Here is an 18,772-nt window from a genome sequence, read left to right on the forward strand (position 1 = left end):
CTAATACTTTGGTCAAGTTCGAAAATCAGCATTGGTCGATACTTTTTGTTGGAGTTATGGGACTTTGACCATAATAATGACTCTGTTTTATCCAAAAATTGACCTTGTAAGCGCTCTTATGCCTACAAATTTTGACAGATTTTCATTAAATTTACACCAAATGTTTATACCACTAATACCTTGGTCAAGTTCCTAAATCAGCCTTGGTCGATAGACTCGATACTAGTATACTGCTTGACCGGCGGGGGACCCAGGATTTTTTCTTGTTGGGGAATATTTTTTTCTACTGTTTGAGCATTCTATAATCAGTACCATAATAATGAACCATCATTTATCTCTAAAGAGAAAATGTATTATAACTTTAAAGTAACATCTGTTTTTAAACTAAAGATTTGTTAAAATTTGATGTTATACATGTATCTATAAAACTTTTTAATTGAAAGTAGTTAATGTAATAGACCATGATTGACATTATACTTTTTTCATGCAGGTAATGATATAAAGACCGAGACCCTCCAGACCATGGACCCAGCAAGTACAACATGTAAAGTACATCAGTGCTCTAAGTATCCCGGGGACACAGAGTACTATTGTGAATCGTGTCCATGTGATCTCTGTCAAAAGTGTAAAGAAAACCATGTGAAAAACCTCCAAACAATAGACCATTATGTTGTGTCACATCATGAGAAATTCAACAACATCCCAACACAAGAGATCTGTGTGAGACATCCTAGCCATGTTTGTATAAAGTATTGTGAACCTTGTCAAGTTCCTGTGTGTGATTCTTGGTTTGGACATAAATCTCACAGATTCCCTGTTTCTCTCTTTCGACAAAGTAAGCACAAGATTCTAAGCTTACGAGGAGCTTATAAAACAAAGCAACAACAACACAGAGGAACCATTCACACCATCAGAAGTGAGGCTCTCTTTTACAGACCTGTTCTCCTGCCAGGAATCACAGATGACATCAAAACCTGTCGCACAGAATTCTCCCGCTATCAATCAGAGATGTTAACAAAGGCCCAGAGACTGAATGATCTCATTGACTATGTGCTCTATGATCTATTGAACAATGTGTTTTGTGACTTTGATTTCAAACACAGATGTTTAAAACAGAAGATAGAAACAAACAGACATATTGTCAGCCTACAGAGATATGTACACATGTATGAACAGTCAACATTCAGTGCGCTACAATTCCTCTCCTCCATAAAGACTGCCCTCACCCAGATACATCTTACACTCCACACCAGCCAGCTCTCCATGACTGAGTCACTCAACAAGGAGGATGTGATGGAGTCACTGAGTGCAATCCAAATCACAGAGAGAGGAAACCGACGCGTAGGAAACCAGTGTCTGCTGAAACTGACGTCTGGTCCTGAGTTCCATCAATCTCTCACAGTGACAGGTGTTGGTCGTTGTTTTCACATTTCCTGTGTGACATCAGACCGGGTCTGGGTCAGTGATGATAGAAACAATCTCATGTTGACAGACACAACAGGTGTCCCTCTACATCGTGTGAAGGATTCAGGTAGTGGTTTATATGGATTACACACAGTGAACAGTGAGAGTGAACTGATTTATATAGATAGGAATGATAACATCAACAAACTGTCAAAGGATATGAAAACAACCAACACATTTATAGAGAGAACAGACTCTACATGGAGACCATGGTGTGTGTACTGGTCCCCGTCCACGGGGGATCTACTGGTCGGGATGTATAGACCACCATGGCCAGGCACAGGCAAGGTAACCCGGTACAACCAGAGTGGACAACTCACACAAACCATACAGAACGACATTAGAGGACTGGGGCTGTATAGAGAACCTAGCTATATAACAGAGAACAACAATGGGGATGTCGTGGTGTCTGACTCTGATGCTGTAGTGGTGACAGAGCATGGAGGAAGACATCGTTTCTCCTACACAGGACATCCATCAGGATCAGGACTATGGTCACATGGAATCTGTACTGACGCGCTGTCACACATCCTGGTGTGTGATGTTAGAACCAAAACAGTACAGATGTTAGACAGTGACGGTCAGTTCCTGTCACATCTACTGATAAGACCATCAGGGATATTCTCACCATGGAGCCTGGGTTATGATGTCAACACTCACCGTCTCTGGGTCGGATCAGGGGACAACAACACAGTGGTTATATACAGGTATATCACCAGACAGGACGCTCTGACAGGTAAGTCTGAGTCACTATTGTTTACAATCATGTAGAAGTATGATATATTTTGTTTGAGACATACAAGTCAACACGTAACAAGTTGTTAGTAGCAGCTTTTTTACTTTGTTCATGTTGTTCAATAAATTTATGTACAAGTATTTAACTGTTAATAGCTTGTTAGATTTAAAGCACACAGGAATATGCTATTAAATAAAATTAATTATTTAGATACATCTGTGTATGATTTCAATTAATTAATAAATACAATCACATGCCATTGTAATTACAATGTTATTGATAAACTGCATTAATATATCTAGAATGTGTGTTAGTATACAAAAGCAGACAACTGTTTTAATAAGATGGATTACTTTTATTCATTAATCATTTATAGCATTACATGTCTGATGTGTGTTTTATTGCAGACACTGCTGTTAAACTCCACACCAGCCAGCTCTCCATGACTGAGTCACTCAACAAGGAGGATGTGATGGAGTCACTGAGTGCAATCCAAATCACAGAGAGAGGAAACCGACGCGTAGGAAACCAGTGTCTGCTGAAACTGACGTCTGGTGCTGAGCTCCATCAATCTCTCACAGTGACAGGTGTTGATGGTTGTTTTCACATTTCCTGTGTGACATCAGACCGGGTCTGGGTCAGTGATGGAAACAATCTCATGTTGACAGACACAACAGGTGTCCCTCTACATCGTGTGGAGGATTCATGTAGTGGTTATATATTACATAATGGATTACACACAGTGAACAGTGAGAGTGAACTGATTTACATAAATAGGAATTATAACATTAAGAAACGATCAAAGGATATGAAAACAACCAAAACATTGATAATGAAAAAAATATTCTCTAAATGGAGACCACGGTGTGTGTACTGGTCCCCGTCCACTGGGGATCTACTGGTCGCGATGTATAACGATAGAACAAGGACAGGCAAGGTAACCCGGTACAAACAGACTGGACAACTCACACAAACCATACAGAACGACATTAGAGGACTGGGGCTGTATAGAGAACCTAACTATATAACAGAGAACAACAATGGGGATGTCGTGGTGTCTGACGCGTTCAGTGCTGTAGTGGTGACAGAGCATGGAGGAAGACATCGTTTCTCCTACACAGGACATCCATCAGGATCACGACTATTGCCACGTGGAATCTGTACTGACGCGCTGTCACACATCCTGGTGTGTGATGGTGAAAACAAAACAGTACAGATGATAGACAAGGACGGTCAGTTCCTGTCACATCTACTGACAGAATCACAAGAGATGGGTGTAGCACTTAGCCTGAGTTATGATGTCAACACTCACTGTCTCTGGGTCGCATCATACACCAAGAACAAGGTGTGTGTCTACAGTTATATGGACACACAGGACGCTCTGACAGGTAAGTCTGTGTTTTAACAGGCAGTGTTAATTGTTTGTTAATAAGAGAAATCTGGATTTTTTTTGTATATTTCTATCATCAGGTGGGGACGCCATGTCTAGCTCCACTGATGGGGACGCCATGTTTACCGCAACACCAGCTGTAGAATGGAGATAGCTTGGATATTGACAGGTTGTAAATGTTTCTGTACAAATCTAGTCTGATCCCAAAACCACACATGTTGTTTGTCACTTTGTTCAACATCTGCAGCTGAAATTGACCTGTGTATAATTCATATGGACTGTAATACTGACTCCTGTTAATTTCACTCTTTGTGGTGTTAAAAACATGTCCGTCCTTTGATGAATGTAGACTAAAGTTCAGTGTGTATAACTATTCAATTGAAATGATAATCTAATCAATTTGATAATTTAATTTTAGCCCAAGCCTATTTTTGCACCCAAATGAGAGCTAATGTATTAATTTTTTTTAGATATATCAGTTTTAATGAAGTTTATATGTAAGAAATCTAACAATGCAAAATCAAAATATCTATCAGTCAAGGATTGTCTCCCTTACATAAGAGCAAATTATTTAAGCAATACAGTTTTGTGGATGTTGCAGGATAAACTTGAAGTCAATAAATGCTGGTTTTTTTAATATATTCATTAATATTTTAACACCAAGTTTATTCTGCAATATTCACAAGAACTTAATTTATTTTCTATCAACAGCTCTTCTATTTAAGAATTAATTTATGTAGGGACCTGTCTGAATTACAATCTTTATTGTTTTCTTGTTTAAGCTTGCGAGAGGTGTGGTGGTATTTTATGAACATTTGAAAAATTTACATTTAGGTCATTGGTTGCCGTGCGGTTAAGTAAAAACATTGGCTCAGTAATTTTATAAGGGTATATGTTTGTGAATGATTGTAAAACTTAATATTCTCTCTCTCTCTCTCTCTCTCTCTCTCTCATTTAAACATTTGCACCTAATGATATGCTATGATGTAACTTGTAATAAACATGTGTACAAATTCTTATTAATTTTAGATATCAGAAAACTATACCAAGTATCAGCGAGAATCAACTTAATTCATGTAAGTAACTTTTCTCTATATAAGCGTCAGGTACATGTAATATATATTATTAAGAAGGGAATGTTAACAGGAGCACTAGCAATCATATATCAATGGATTGCTCAATGTTTTGATATTATTGTCTGTCTGGGCTTTTTACTAGATAGGTTCTTTTAAGGTAATTACACCCCACTCAATGAAGTTGCAAGGGGTATAATGTTTTTGACCAGTATGTCAGTCAGTCTGTCCGTCAGTGCTGGGTTTTTTTTTGTAAGCGCAAATTCTCTTTAATCGTTGCAAAGAATTTTATGAAACATTGTGGATAATTAAGACACAATGTGTAGATTTGCATATTACAAGGAAAATGTGATTCCATTATTTTTATAGGAACTTTGGCCGTTTTAAACTTAGAATTTTTATCTTATATTGAATATAGTAATACACAGTTTGTAAGTGTAACTCCTCTAAAACTGCTCCATGGAATTCAAAGAAACTCTGTGGGCATTTAAGACAGGATGTGTAAAAGTGCATATTACCAGAAATTCTGTTTCCATATTTTTTTTCTTGAAAATTCTTTTTTTTAGACTTATTTTTTTTAAATGTAAAAGACAAAGGAATAGATGTGAACATTTGCAGGAAGTTTTGAGCTAATAAGGTTTTGCAAGTTATGGTTTTTGCCAAATTATTTTCTGTATTGGGAAGCGTTGGGTGTGTGAGCTTACATTGGAACTAAACTTGATTATTGATTTACTTTAGCTCATTGTGAGACAGACAGACACCAGGGTGGATTTATTGTAATGTGCAATTGATTGATGGAGAGAGAGAGAGAGAGAGAGAGAGAGAGAGAGAGAACTAAACTTTAAAAATTGATATATTATGTGAACTATGTCGTATTGAAGATTTATAATTTAGGGTGAGACAGACACTGGGGTAGATTTATAGGGTATTTAATTGATGGAGAGAGAGAAAGAGAGAGAGCACGGAGTTTGTAAATTGATATATTATGTGGACTATGCCGTTTTAATGATTTTTAATTTTTGAACCTTTTAAGATTGTTAAAGATTCATATAAAGGTATTAGTAAAGTAAGAATATACAAATGATATTAATGAATGACTTATCATATAACACTTATAAAATCTGAACATGTATTAAAGCTAACTATTTCCTTTACAGTTGACTGGTTCCCTGTAGACCGTGGACTGGTAGCCATTGGTGTCAACATGATGAACTCACCATAAGCCTCTCTCCAACAGTGACTGTCATGGGTTGGATCGTCTATCGACCCTTGATGGGAATGGACATTAGCTGTGGACTTTCTTTATTGTGGAATTTACCTTAAGTGGGTACATTGACATATATCTCTCTTGTGCATCAAGTACATTTGGTAAAGAATACAAACAGTGAAGTGAATAACATTTATTCAAACACCTGAAAATGAAGAGGTCATTTACTATCGTCATAGGATCTTGATACACGCCACGTCCTGTACATGTACATGTATACGTACATCACCTGAATTCGTTGATAAAAAATCATAAAGAGAATAGATGAAAAGATATGTAAGTTTACTGTGTATTTTTTGTAATGATACATATAACCAATAACCGACTAATGATTTTATAATGATACATAAACCAATAACCGACTAATGATATTATAATGATACATATAACCAATAACCGACTAATGATATTATAATGATACATAAACCAATAACCGAGTAATGATTTTATATCTTCTGTACATCATTATTGTTTAGTGTGTTTTTGATTCAGTTGTTAAGAGTGCTTGTGTTTTTGATGTTTTACCCTAATTTCTTTTTCCTCAGAAATAAAGAATGGCTTATCTTGATGTTGTTATTATGTCTGATTAATTATATGTAGACTTAGAATTTCATGCAGATTCATCTAATCTCTCTTTGTACAGTAAAACTTGCCTATAAGGTACTTAGATATACAGAAACGGGGGTATTTAATGAAGATATAACACATTTCCCTGTCAATCATCTTTCAACTCTTTTTGTCATGACGAAAATATGGAACTTAACAGTAAGTCGCCTTAACTTCCTTATGAGCAAGTTTCCTGTATGACTACTTTGGTTAATGTTTTTCTGCTTAGGACAAAAATCCAGACAAACGACATGGGTATTCTGTTGGACCTTGTGTCATGTTGTAAATTTTGAATTTAGCGGATGGCAGTATAAATACAAAATTTACAACATGACACTTGAAGCATCTTAAAAGAAGCAGCAATAGTATATATGGTTTTAAGATGAGGTTCTCAACCATTTTAAAAATACAAGAGGTCCAGGGGCTTAGTAACGCTAGTCTGATATACTATAGACTAACAATTTAAAAAAACAAAATCCAAGATTTGACCATGCATAAAAAATTACGTGTACAAAGTGTGTCGAAGTGACCTACTTAAGTGACTACCTTTGTCCAAGTTCTGAAACAGATTTGATTTACCTTGAACACCAGTAGATAAATGACAATGATTACAGATTTATGGCAATAAGTGGGTCACTGTAACCTGTATTAAGGTAACATAATTAGAGGTTATAAAATGCACCAACCAACAAGGTTTGATGAGTTAATGCCTTATAACATCTAAGACAATAATTATGCCCCCCTTTAAAGAAGGGAGGGCATATTGCTTTGCTGCTGTCTGTCGGTCGGTCTGTCGGTCCACCAACAGTTTCCGTTCATTTTCTTCGCAGAGGATGAACATATTGAAATGAAATTTGGTATACTGGTTCATCATGATAATATCTAGGTCAAGTTCGATATTGGGTTCGTTCGAGCAATTTTCTTCAGAGTTATGGTCCTTGGACGTAGAAAAATTCTAGTTTTTTGCAGTTTCCGCTCATTTTCTTCGCAGAGGATGAACAGGTTGAAATGAAATATGGTATACAGGTTTATCATGATAATATCTAGGTCAAGTACGATATTTGGTATGATCGAGCAATTTTCGACAGAGTTATGACCCTTGGACGTAGATAAATTCTAGTTCTTTGCAGTTTCCGCCAATTTCTTCGCAGAGGATGAACATATTGAAATGACATTTGGTATACAGGTTTATCATGATAATAACTAGGTCAAGTTCGATATTTGGTATGATCGAGCAATTTTCGACAGAGTTGTGGGCCTTGGACTTAGAAAAAATCCAGTTATTTAAGTTTACGTTCATTTTCTTTGTGGATGTTTCCAAGGGAGGGGGCATAAGTGTTTCACAAACATCTCTTATTCAACTATGAATTACAATAACAGTCCGAAATTGGGTCACTTTGACCTACTTTTAAATGGTCAAATCTTTCTATCTTGATGTGAAACATGACACAATGATATAGGGGTGAAAGGCGGGGCATCATTTCAGGGATTTATATCTCACTTGAGATTGACCACAAGAACTTGTAAACACTAGGATTAAGTAGAGGTCCCCTACACTGTCCTGGTGTCGGTTTGATGAACACTTCAAAGATAAAAGAGATATGGTCCGCCTTTCACCCCTATATCATTGTGAAATGCTGAAATATGACAAAGATCGGGTGAGCTAAACCGACCCTTTTTATTGTCATGGTTGTATTCTTCAAAACATGGCTGAGAGAAAATAATCCCAATTTCACCTGATGTTATTCGCTGTTTTTGACTGCGACATATGATAATTTTTTATGGGAATAAAATCACAATGCTGGGTGTTCTATTGTCGCATATTCGTAATAATACGACGTCTTTTTAATTTTCGATTGATGTTGTTTCCGGGGGAGTGAAAACACCCCTGCGAATGTTATTGTCATTTAAATTTTAGACCACGTGGTTTTATTTGACCCTTTCTGTTTCGCAGTAAAAATCGTGCCTCGTGTTTATAGTCTATTTTAGAGAATCTAGTAACTTGTAGTCAAATATAAATTCTAGAAGTTTATTGATTTTAAACTTTATCTTCATTAATTGATGGATAAAATGTGTTCTAGAAATAAACAAAACAATACAAAAATTAGTTTTTTTCTGCTGTTGCGACAATTAACATGCGTAGTAGAGATCCCCTCTAAGAATTAATTTTCGATCCGCGCCTGACCTAGTAATAACATCAATAGTGAAACAGACTGTACTATTTTATGCAGAATGTTCCTTGAAAATGGCTCGATACACTAAGTTTTTATGCAAAACATTCACCCCTTAATTTTTAAAAAAAAATTGGTATTGCACACCACAAGCATCACACATGGCTATGATTTTATTAAGCAACCTAATGTTTATATTATTAACCACTCTACACGTGGTTGAACACGAACGATAACTCTGTTCTGAATATCATCGTCTGATTTAAAAAACCGCTAGATGGTGAAATAAGACATACATCTTAAAAGATGTTGATGTTATAGCATAAATCAAAGTAGAATATGATATGAAAATCGACCAGTACTTACGTATTTTGAGAATATTATCCGAACACTTATACTTCCGCTCGAAATTTCACAGGAACTGAACAAATCTCGGTGAAGTCTCGTGAACTTTCATTCAAGCACCTCTGAATTTATTACATACTTAGCAACGATAAAGAAAACATTCCGAACACATTCGCAGGGGTGGAAAAGGCCCGAGTATAAATTTTAAAACACGCACATGTTCAAGTTCGATGTAAACAAATTATCCTGCAACACTGGATTGGCTTGGGGTTTTATTGTATTTGTATCGTTTTATCGGGCCTTTAAATTTACTTAAATTTATCATGGCTTTTATATTATAATACGTTTGCATATCACTTTATACGATGCATATAGTTTTTCAATTTGTATCAATAAGACTACACTTAGGATAACATTATTTTCATAACTAAAAACCCATATAAACGTAATTCATTTCTATCCAACAAAGACGCATTTATAACTCTTATCCACGTGAGCTTTACTGCTTCAATGCTCGTACAAATTATTGAACATTAATCATTTTTATATTAATTAAAATATGTCGATAATTAAGTAAAATATAATTTTCTGTTCGAGTACTCTCAGTACTTTGATGAATTTCCTTATTGGCTGCTAGCTTCTAAGGGCTTAGTGGCTGCTGTTAGTGGCTGCTAGTTCAGCCTGGTTAGTTTCTGCGCGTAGATATAATTTTTCTTCTTACTCCAAAAATGTGTATGATTCTATCCTAGCACGCGTGCAAGTCAAAGTGATGGGGAAGTCTTTTGCTTTTTTCTACAATCTACTTCAATATTCAGTTCATTCTTGTCCTGTTTTTTCTTTTTTGCCTTCCATTTTTTTCCGTCAAAAAGAACGTAACTGTTTGTTTGATTTCAGTTTTTAGAAGGGGGTTATTAGAATGTTTGATTTGATTTAGATGAATGGTAAAACTGTCGATTCTCTTAACCTTATGGTACTTTAAGGATCTGTTGTGTAGATCTGTCGGTGAGGACTGGAGTATAGAGCACTCTATCTGTAGCTCCAGCTGTGACTTCTGTGTATGTTGTGGTAGGGAATCTGTGAGTTGACAAGAGTCTCTTTGTTGACAACAGTCTCTTTTCTTTGATCAGGGACACATGGAGGAGGAAGGGGGAACCACCGACACGGCCACCACCGAGAACTCGCTCCACAAACACGAGAAAGACAGTGGGGTGGGGCGCACGGACGAAAGCACACGCAACAACGAGAGCTCGGAGCAGGTGGGTCATTATATTGTCTTATACATGATATTGTCTTATACATGTAATTGTCTAATGCAGACAATTGTCTTATACATGTAATTGTCTAATGCAGACAATTGTCTTATACATGTAATTGTCTAATGCAGACAATTGTCTAATACATGTAATTGTCTAATGCAGACAATTGTCTTATAATTGTAATTGTCTACTGCAGACAATTGTCTAATACATGTAAATGTCAAATGCAGACTATTGTCTAAGACATGTAATTGTCTAATGCAGACAATTGTCTTATACATGTAATTGTCTAATGCAGACAATTGTCTAATACATGTAAATGTCAAATGCAGACAATTGTCTTATACATGTAATTGTCTAATGCAGACAATTGTCTTATACATGTAATTGTCTAATGCAGACAATTGTCTAATACATGTAATTGTCTAATGCAGACAACTGTCTTATAATTGTAATTGTCTACTGCAGACAATTGTCTAATACATGTAATTGTCTAATACAGACAATTGTCTAATACATGTAATTGTCTAATGCAGACTATTGTCTAAGACATGTAATTTTATAATGCACATAACTGTCTATATGCATGCATGTACAGATTGACACAACAACAATACTAAAATATCAAATTGGATGAATGAATTTAATTAGTCGATGTTTTGAATCAGATCATTTCACGCTCCCCCACCCCTTTGATTTTGAGACTCAGCAATCTGGTAGGGTTTTAGTGCACAGGTTTTTTCATCATCCTATCATTGTTAAGCAGTTATCTCTTATAGAAATCAATATTTGTTGGTATTATTTACTAAGGAAAAAGACGGCAGCACTAAAAAGTCACTGTAAAGCTTGGCTGCTTACGATTTCTTTTTGTAAACTTTTTCATGTATCTAGTTTTGCTGCAAGCAAATGCAATTTCCTGTAATTTTATAAAATAATGGAAAAGAAGATAATAGCTAAACACTTTTCTCTAGTAGGTGTTGAATTTGATTTATGGAGACAAAAAGAATGAAGAGAAAATACAAGAACAGTTTAAAGTATCTTATCTTTGGGAAGCATGTTTGATGTTGGCTTATTCTTGTTTTCAATCCAAAAAAGCTGTACTTTTTCTTCTTTGATCTGAAAATAATGACAGATAAATCTGGCATATGCAGTTCAGAATTGTAAAAACCCATTTTTATAAGAATTATTTTTTTAAGCTAACCCCCACCACAAACTTTTTTTTAAAATGAGTAAAATTCTGACACAAAAAACCAACATCCTTAATTGTTCATTGACAGCGGAATTGCCTGATACTTTTGAAACTGGTAAGCTTAAGTGATATCGAGTGACAAATTACTAGAAATAAGAAACGTAGATAAATATCTACTGTGTTAGCGTGTGACTCCCGGCCAACGAGATTGATTTGCATGTTAAATCAATCAGATAGCAATCTTGGATTTATTTACACACAGTCTAATTCACAGCAGTTTTGAACTGACAAATATGGTACATTTAAACTAGTGATCTTAGGACTGAGTTAGCATTGTTGTACCAGCCAAGAAAATGACACACAGTAATTCAGCAATGTCATGTTTATGATCGAGATAGATGAACTTTATTTGAGAAGATACAGCATATCTGAACATTTAGATTCCAGAGGAATTCAGTTTCAGTTAAGCCTGGGATTTTGAGACTTATATTCTGCATATTACTGTGTGCATACAAGCTACAGTAACTTTGTGTTTTTTTCTGTCCATTGATCTAACCTGATGTCTTTTTTTCCCTTCAGGATCCAGACACAGAGTGCACTAATTCTCCGGCCGCGACATCCAAGTTCCGTCGGAAGAAGCCAAACTACAGTGATGACAGTGTGTTGTCTAATGAAGTGACCGATGTCACGGACTACAGCAACGAGTGTGACAGTTTCCGTGCTCACTTGGAGAGCAGATGTGCTAACGAGATGGAGGGCTCGCCTCACAAAAACTCAAAGAGAAAGGAAAGGCAAAAGTGAGCAGTATTGAGCGAGAACTCGCGCTTCTGAACAAAGAAATGGAAACTATTAACATGGAATGTCAGGAAATGTGTGACAAACACACAAAGGACCTAGGCAAAAATCAGCTTCAGCGTGAAGCTTTGACAATTAAAAGTCCAAGAATTGTACCCAGAATGGGAACAAGGCTAGAATATTTAAAATATGTGCAATTATATGACAACCCAAATTCTTTGGATCGTCGCAACACCTTACCTAAACAGGTTTCTCAGCAGACGAAGTCAGCGTGTGACAAAGACGCATCTACCACAACTAGTGCTTACAACACGGGAGAGAGCTGTCGCAGCACGCCACTGACTCTAGAACTGAATCAGGCCTCAGACGAAGGCGACTTCAAGAACTCCATGCTGTGTCTGGCTCCCTCCAACACATACGTCTCCGCGCTGAGTGACACCGAGAAACAGACACAGACCCCGTGCGGTCAGAACGAGGGGTCCAGTGATGAGTACGCTAGAATCGGGCCAGGGCTCGAGGCATCCGCAAGTCTCCGCAAACAGAACTGTATGGGCGAGTCCCTTCAGGACCTGTATATGCAGTACGCCGACGTTATGTACATCAACCAGGCCAACCTACAACACACCATAGCCATCCAGCAGAAACTGTTCCAGCAACAAATTGAGCAGAACCCAATGAGGAGCAGAAAGAACAATGGCGTCTCCCAGCAGCCTCCATCTTCTGGTGCGAGCTAAGTCAGTGGTCAGGTGGAGAATAAATCCAGAGACAGTCCGAATGTCTCTAGAGACAGCCCCAATATTACCAGAGACAGCCCAAATGCCACACCTCCAGACAGTAGCGGTGAAATGTAGTGGGTGGTGAAACGTCGGCCAGATGGTACACGCTACATTACATGCCGTCCAATGAAAAGTAAGCTTCTGAAGGAGAGAGCAAAGAAAATCTCAGAGGAACGTTGTGGAATGACCACAGATGATGATGCAATGAGTGAACTGAAATTCGGACGTTATTGGTCAAAGGAGGAGCGTAAAAAGCATATAGAAAAGGCACGCGACCATAAGCGAAAACGCGAGTGCATGATGAAAGCTAAAATGGAGACACTTAAAGAAGCCGAGGAAAAGAAAGAAATAAACATTGTGGAACTTAGTCATCGAAAGATGATGAAACATGAAAACAAGAAAGTGTTAGACAATTTTGTGACTGTGCAGGAGATGCTGGCTCACGGAAGTCGAGTGACAGACGGGAAAACGTACAACCCGCTGCTGTCCGTGACGACAGTTTGATTCTGTCCGCGCTGTAGTGGGCGAGGATTATTTGTGATATACTACATAAACTGATGTGATGTTTTAGAAAGAGATATTTATGTATTTTAAATCATGTTCCATGAAGACTTCTGTTTTCAGTGAATATTTTTTGTTTTGTTTCTGCAGTGAATGTTGACTTGGCTGTGAGATTTGATTATCTGTTGTGGATGTATGTAAGAGATGATTATTGTTATAAAGTCTGCAGGTTGCATATTGCAGCTATAAACACAAGTGCTCTAAGTCATAATGCTGTCATCCTTCATGTGATATGTATGTAGCTGTACACCAGGCCTGCTCTGGTTGATCACTTTGTTATTGTCAGGGGTATGCAGCAGGGATCCCTCCTTACTCCACAGTTCTTCATGTTTTATGTTCATTATTTGTAAAGTTTCATAACAATTAAATTATTCTGTTAAGATTTGACAGTGTCCTGTACTTAAAGACTGAAGAACATTGCAATGAAACTGTACATCATAAACTTTAAGGAATTATGAGTTATAAATTGCAATATAGATATACATATATTTATCAAGGAGCTGTATTGGTGACAAGCTAGTGTTTGTTGAACCATAGAAGGAATTCCAATTCTCACTGTCTGATAGTCCCCACTAATGAAGATTCTGCCTTTATTTCTGTCTAAAGAAAGGAATTTTTGCTGAATTGTAATTTTCATTTGCCCAAGAATTCCAATGTTTTAAACTTAAAAGCATTTATTTTAATATAAGTTTAAGAATTCCAAAAGATGTAAAATCTGAGCGTATAGACTCTAGTATGAGGTATTTGTCTATACCAGTGATCAGGTGGACATGTTGTCATAGTAACTGTGTGTTGACATGGTAACTATGTTGAGATGGTAACAGTATGTTGGCATGATAACTGTATGTTGACATGGTAACTATATGTTGACACAGTAACTATATGTTCAAACAGTAACTATATGTTGACAAGTCACGTTCTGTCCAATCTTGTGCTTCATTATTCTGTTTCTGACTTCAGTGATACACAATTCATGTCAAATAAATTATTGTTTTATAAACACTTTCAACTCTTGTTTGCATTGTTTTCATATGGTATTTTAAGAGAAAGGGGTGAATATGAGAATCAAGATTTATGTAAATAATTAAAATAAAAGCATAAATGATCGCTGTGCTTTAAATTTTGTGGGTGGATCCTGATAAATGGTAGGTGGATGTTTTATTGTTGCCCAGAGAGGAAAGTTCTCCACGTGGTCCTGCTTTTGGTGGGTCTCTTCAACTGTTGAGGGACGGAGCTGACGTTTTTAGTGGATTTATCGTGGGTGGGGCGGGGAGGGTGCTTCTGACAAACGTACCAACACCTTTGTCACGTGGTACAAAGGGTCTTGTCTGGATTATTAACCATACTTGCATGTACATTGTTCAGAGTTCCGAGATAAATGTCCGCCATTAACGCTGGAAACGTTACAGTCTTGACACGGGGTATTCCAATCACTGAGATAGATGGACACACAAGAAATGATATTTAAGAAGATATTTTCACATAAAATTCATAAAAAAGAAGATTCTTTGTTAGATTTAAATGAATTATAAAATAGTTACAATATACATGCAGTCTGGTGTGATTATATAATTTTGAGAAATATAGCGCAGGTATGACAAAGACGTAAACTGTCTGATGGAATATATATATATATATATATATATATATATATATATATATATATATATATATATATATATATATATATATATATATATATGTTAAGTTCATGTAAAAGGACGTGTCCTTTTCCTCATTATTATTTTGTCGTACAACGAACGATAACTCTGATTTCTCAGTCAATACCCAGTTCCAAGTAAAACTTAGACATACCTTCTAAAATTTTTATTTACCGAAAAAAATCACGCTTCTAATCTGAAAAATGAACATGGCAACCATTTTTGATTTAAAAGTTTAATTAATGCGTCGCCAAATACACATAAAATTATGTCATTAAACATTAACATGTTTATAAAATTGCACTTGATTTTATTGTTTTAATTTCGATGAACAGTACGTTACTATAGAAGTGTCCCGTACCACCTTTAATAAAACAATATCTGTCATGCATATAAAGAACAGGGGCATACAAGGCGTTGCATATCCCCCACTCGGAGCAATGAAGGCGAAAGCATTTCAATTTAAGTTAGAATATTGACTTTTGCCTTGTATGCATTGTTTTCATTATAAATTTCACGATAGAAGTCAATATTGTGCTTTCATTCTATTAACACGACAGGTATATGTTTCCAAATTAAGCTGCACATTGTGTTTTTTTTTGCCTAAATCTTGTATCATTCACTGTTCTTAATTGCAAAATTAGGTATGAATGGGTCCTGTCTCCATCCTAAAATTACTGGAGCTTAAATTTAAAGAATAAGTTTATTTTGATTTTTATTATTGATTTATTAAGATGGAGTCTAGACCCATAATGAAGCAAAGTGGGTTATATCCGAGGTGCGTTCAACAGCGCGAGCGCTCGCCTCCGTGAAACTCGCGAGCGCTCGCTTCTGAACGATCACGTTAGCGAGAGCGATCGCTTTTATAAATATCAGTAATAAGAAATCATTCTTTGATTATTATGAGGTGATAATTTCGGTCGGGGCGTGATCAAATCCAATAAAACCCGAAGTTATTGGACTGTATAGTACAAAATCAATACGCAGTGTTATCACAGGCAAAGACACTTAAACATGTAAAATAAATATATACCAGGTACCTGTGTGACGGTGCCTATTTACGAGCGGTGTTCAGCTTTAATCACAAAATTAAAACAATCCAACAATATGATTGATCTGTACACTACATAAGGTTGAATTTTTTTGTTCTTGTTCATTTTTAGTTTTTTTTTGTGTTTTTTTTTGTGTTTTTTTTTTTTTTTATACATATTTTCATTTCCGAAATATTCCATTCTGGCATCTGAAATTCAATAGCTCGTCAAATTCAACCTACATGTACAATTATGCATACTAGTACACTGCACACCCCCCCCCCCAAAAAAAAACCCCACCAAAAAACCCCAACAAAAAGTAGTAGTATGCATCCTCTTAGGGTCATTTACCTCCCCTGTCGTATTTTTTTCAACGTTAAAGTAAAGGTTGCCTGCCCTCCATCTCAAGCCCTGCAAAAGAGCGGTACAGTAGCACAGTTACCATGAAGGGGTTATAATGGCCCTCTTCTTCGATCGCGTGAATAACTAGATACCGGAAAATTAAAGTGGTAACGTTAACGTTATGGGATACCTCCATGTTATGACGTACTATTTATGGAAATAAACAATACAATTAAATAAGTTTAATTTTATAAGTAGTTTCCCCCCCAAAATTGTCACCTAACAGCGTAGCGCAGTGGGTTAGAAGGTTAACTACGAATCTGTAAGTCATGAGTTCGAATCCATTTTCTGATGTCGTTTGTTCGGCCTTATCCTAATTTTCCTGACTACATGCCGGTTAAACCCACCCACACACACACACCTAAAAAGTTATATCATCGAGTATATTGATGACTGAAATTGAGATACAATTAAGTGATATTAACTATTAAATTGTAATTATAACATTAAAAACGGAATACTTGAATAGTTATCAAAATTTATTATATTCATTATCTTGGACCGAAAAGACTTGGGGTCGAAATTGTTCGACGCCGAAAAGACCAAACATTGTGTATTGAAGCAGAACAGACGACATTTTGGAAAGAGGAAAGGGATTCGGGAAGGGCGTTTTTATCCAATTAGGCTTGGGAGTTTAAATGGTGTCCGTCTAAGAAAAGAAATATGTAAGTGGTTTTTTTAATGATGTGATTTGCTTTGCATTATGCCTAATATTCCCTCATATGATTCCGTTCTGCTACAGTCGTTTTACAGGTAACGAATCTATCAGTATCCGGTTTCGTCGTGCATCCAACTATTATTGTCGGAATTCCAAATGTTTTTATTTTTTGTTTTAATCACGATTCTTTGTCCTTCTAAACTGTGGTATCCAACTTCCGAAAATATGAATTAAGGAAGTATTCAACACCCCTCCATTTTCCTAGTTTCGGTATCGAATCAAGCGCCCTCTATCACTTCTGACCAAATATTTTTGGGTGGATCAATTTCGAAAATACACAAGAGGCACAAAACGTTACTTTATGAAATTAATCTTTCATGAAAACACTTTAATATGTTTTACGGTGCGACCGTTGGGGCGAGCGCAGCATGTGATCAAACAATGAATTATGATAAATCATATCTGTGCCTTGATCATCGCTATTTGTGAATAAATATGTCGCTTAATAGTCCTCGGGAAAACAAAACACTTATTAGGTTAGTTACTGACTCACTACGGAAATATATTGGGTTGATCAATCTCATAGACGGCTCGGCTTCACCTCGCCATCTATGAGATCGATCAACCCAATATATTTCCGTAGTGAGTCAGTAACTAACCTAATAAGTAATAATATCATATAATACAGTATTGTATTATATATAATGATGTTGTATTATGTGATCAAATACAATAAGGTTTAACACAATACAATATCATTTCATATTTGCAATATCATCTTTGTTTATTACAGTATTTTATTGTATAATATGATATATATTGTAAGTATGATAGGATGTAATATTTAATTTTATATTATTATATTGATTTACATATGAACATATGATTATCATACAATTTTTTAACAGATGATATATGATTTTGTGTCAAAACAGAATCCATGAATATCCAAGATCATAAAGCATGATTTTCATATAATATGATAAAGGTGGTCTCATAAAGGTGATGTCTCATAAAGGTGATGCCTCGTCTAGGTGAGCTTTGTTATCTGTGATTACCTATGTTTTCTTTTTGCTTGTAAAGATTTTTTGGATGAGGCTGTCATGCCCCCCCCCCCATCCCCCTTTTAAAAAAAACCTGATGCTAAGTGTACGTTCCTGGAAATTATCGTAATTATAGTGAATAAAATATCAAAGTTACAAGTGTTTCCTATATCTGAAGAAATGTCCTCATTCTTTAGCTTTGCAAGATTTTGAGAAGATTTTGGTAATTTCAGCAGATTTACAATAACTTCAGTTAGAGTAATTTCCCCTTATTGTGACGTCAAAGTTCACGTTTAAGTGTCGTCTGACTCTTTAAAACTCCCCTGAGAAATAAAAGTAAGCCAAGTA

The 18,772-nt window shown here is 36.1% G+C and overlaps 3 protein-coding genes and 1 non-coding gene across 9 annotated transcripts in view; all 4 read left to right on the top strand.

The window, feature by feature from the left end:
- LOC105344902 (uncharacterized) overlaps positions 1 to 6,498 on the top strand; it is a 151,663-nt gene extending 145,165 nt beyond the window's left edge. For all 3 annotated transcript variants that reach the window (XR_010713569.1, XR_010713570.1, XR_010713576.1), the window contains one exon: positions 5,821 to 6,498. The gene's annotated coding sequence lies outside the window, so the exon portion shown is untranslated. The remainder of the gene's footprint in view (positions 1 to 5,820) is intronic.
- The window catches only part of LOC117683150 (uncharacterized), a 125,727-nt gene that overhangs the window by 55,803 nt on the left and 51,152 nt on the right, over positions 1 to 18,772 (top strand). Inside the window, exons 6-7 of one of the 2 annotated variants that reach the window (XM_066083220.1) lie at positions 491 to 2,200; positions 2,608 to 2,913. In XM_066083220.1, coding sequence (XP_065939292.1) covers positions 491 to 2,200; positions 2,608 to 2,913 — 2,016 coding nt within the window. The remainder of the gene's footprint in view (positions 1 to 490; positions 2,201 to 2,607; positions 2,914 to 18,772) is intronic. The other variant, XM_066083221.1, reaches the window with a different exon arrangement.
- On the top strand, positions 10,156 to 14,558 carry LOC105344903 (E3 ubiquitin-protein ligase PDZRN3; the record flags this gene model as incomplete). Its single annotated transcript, XR_010713101.1, has 2 exons — positions 10,156 to 10,308; positions 12,077 to 14,558. It is a non-coding gene; the product is annotated as an E3 ubiquitin-protein ligase PDZRN3 (transcript).
- LOC117682306 (uncharacterized) overlaps positions 17,282 to 18,772 on the top strand; it is a 49,721-nt gene continuing 48,230 nt past the window's right edge. For all 3 annotated transcript variants that reach the window (XM_066083228.1, XM_066083227.1, XM_066083229.1), the window contains exon 1: positions 17,282 to 17,388. The gene's annotated coding sequence lies outside the window, so the exon portion shown is untranslated. The remainder of the gene's footprint in view (positions 17,389 to 18,772) is intronic.

This window comes from Magallana gigas, chromosome 4 (assembly GCF_963853765.1).
Source record: "Magallana gigas chromosome 4, xbMagGiga1.1, whole genome shotgun sequence".
NCBI lineage: Eukaryota > Metazoa > Mollusca > Bivalvia > Ostreida > Ostreidae > Magallana > Magallana gigas.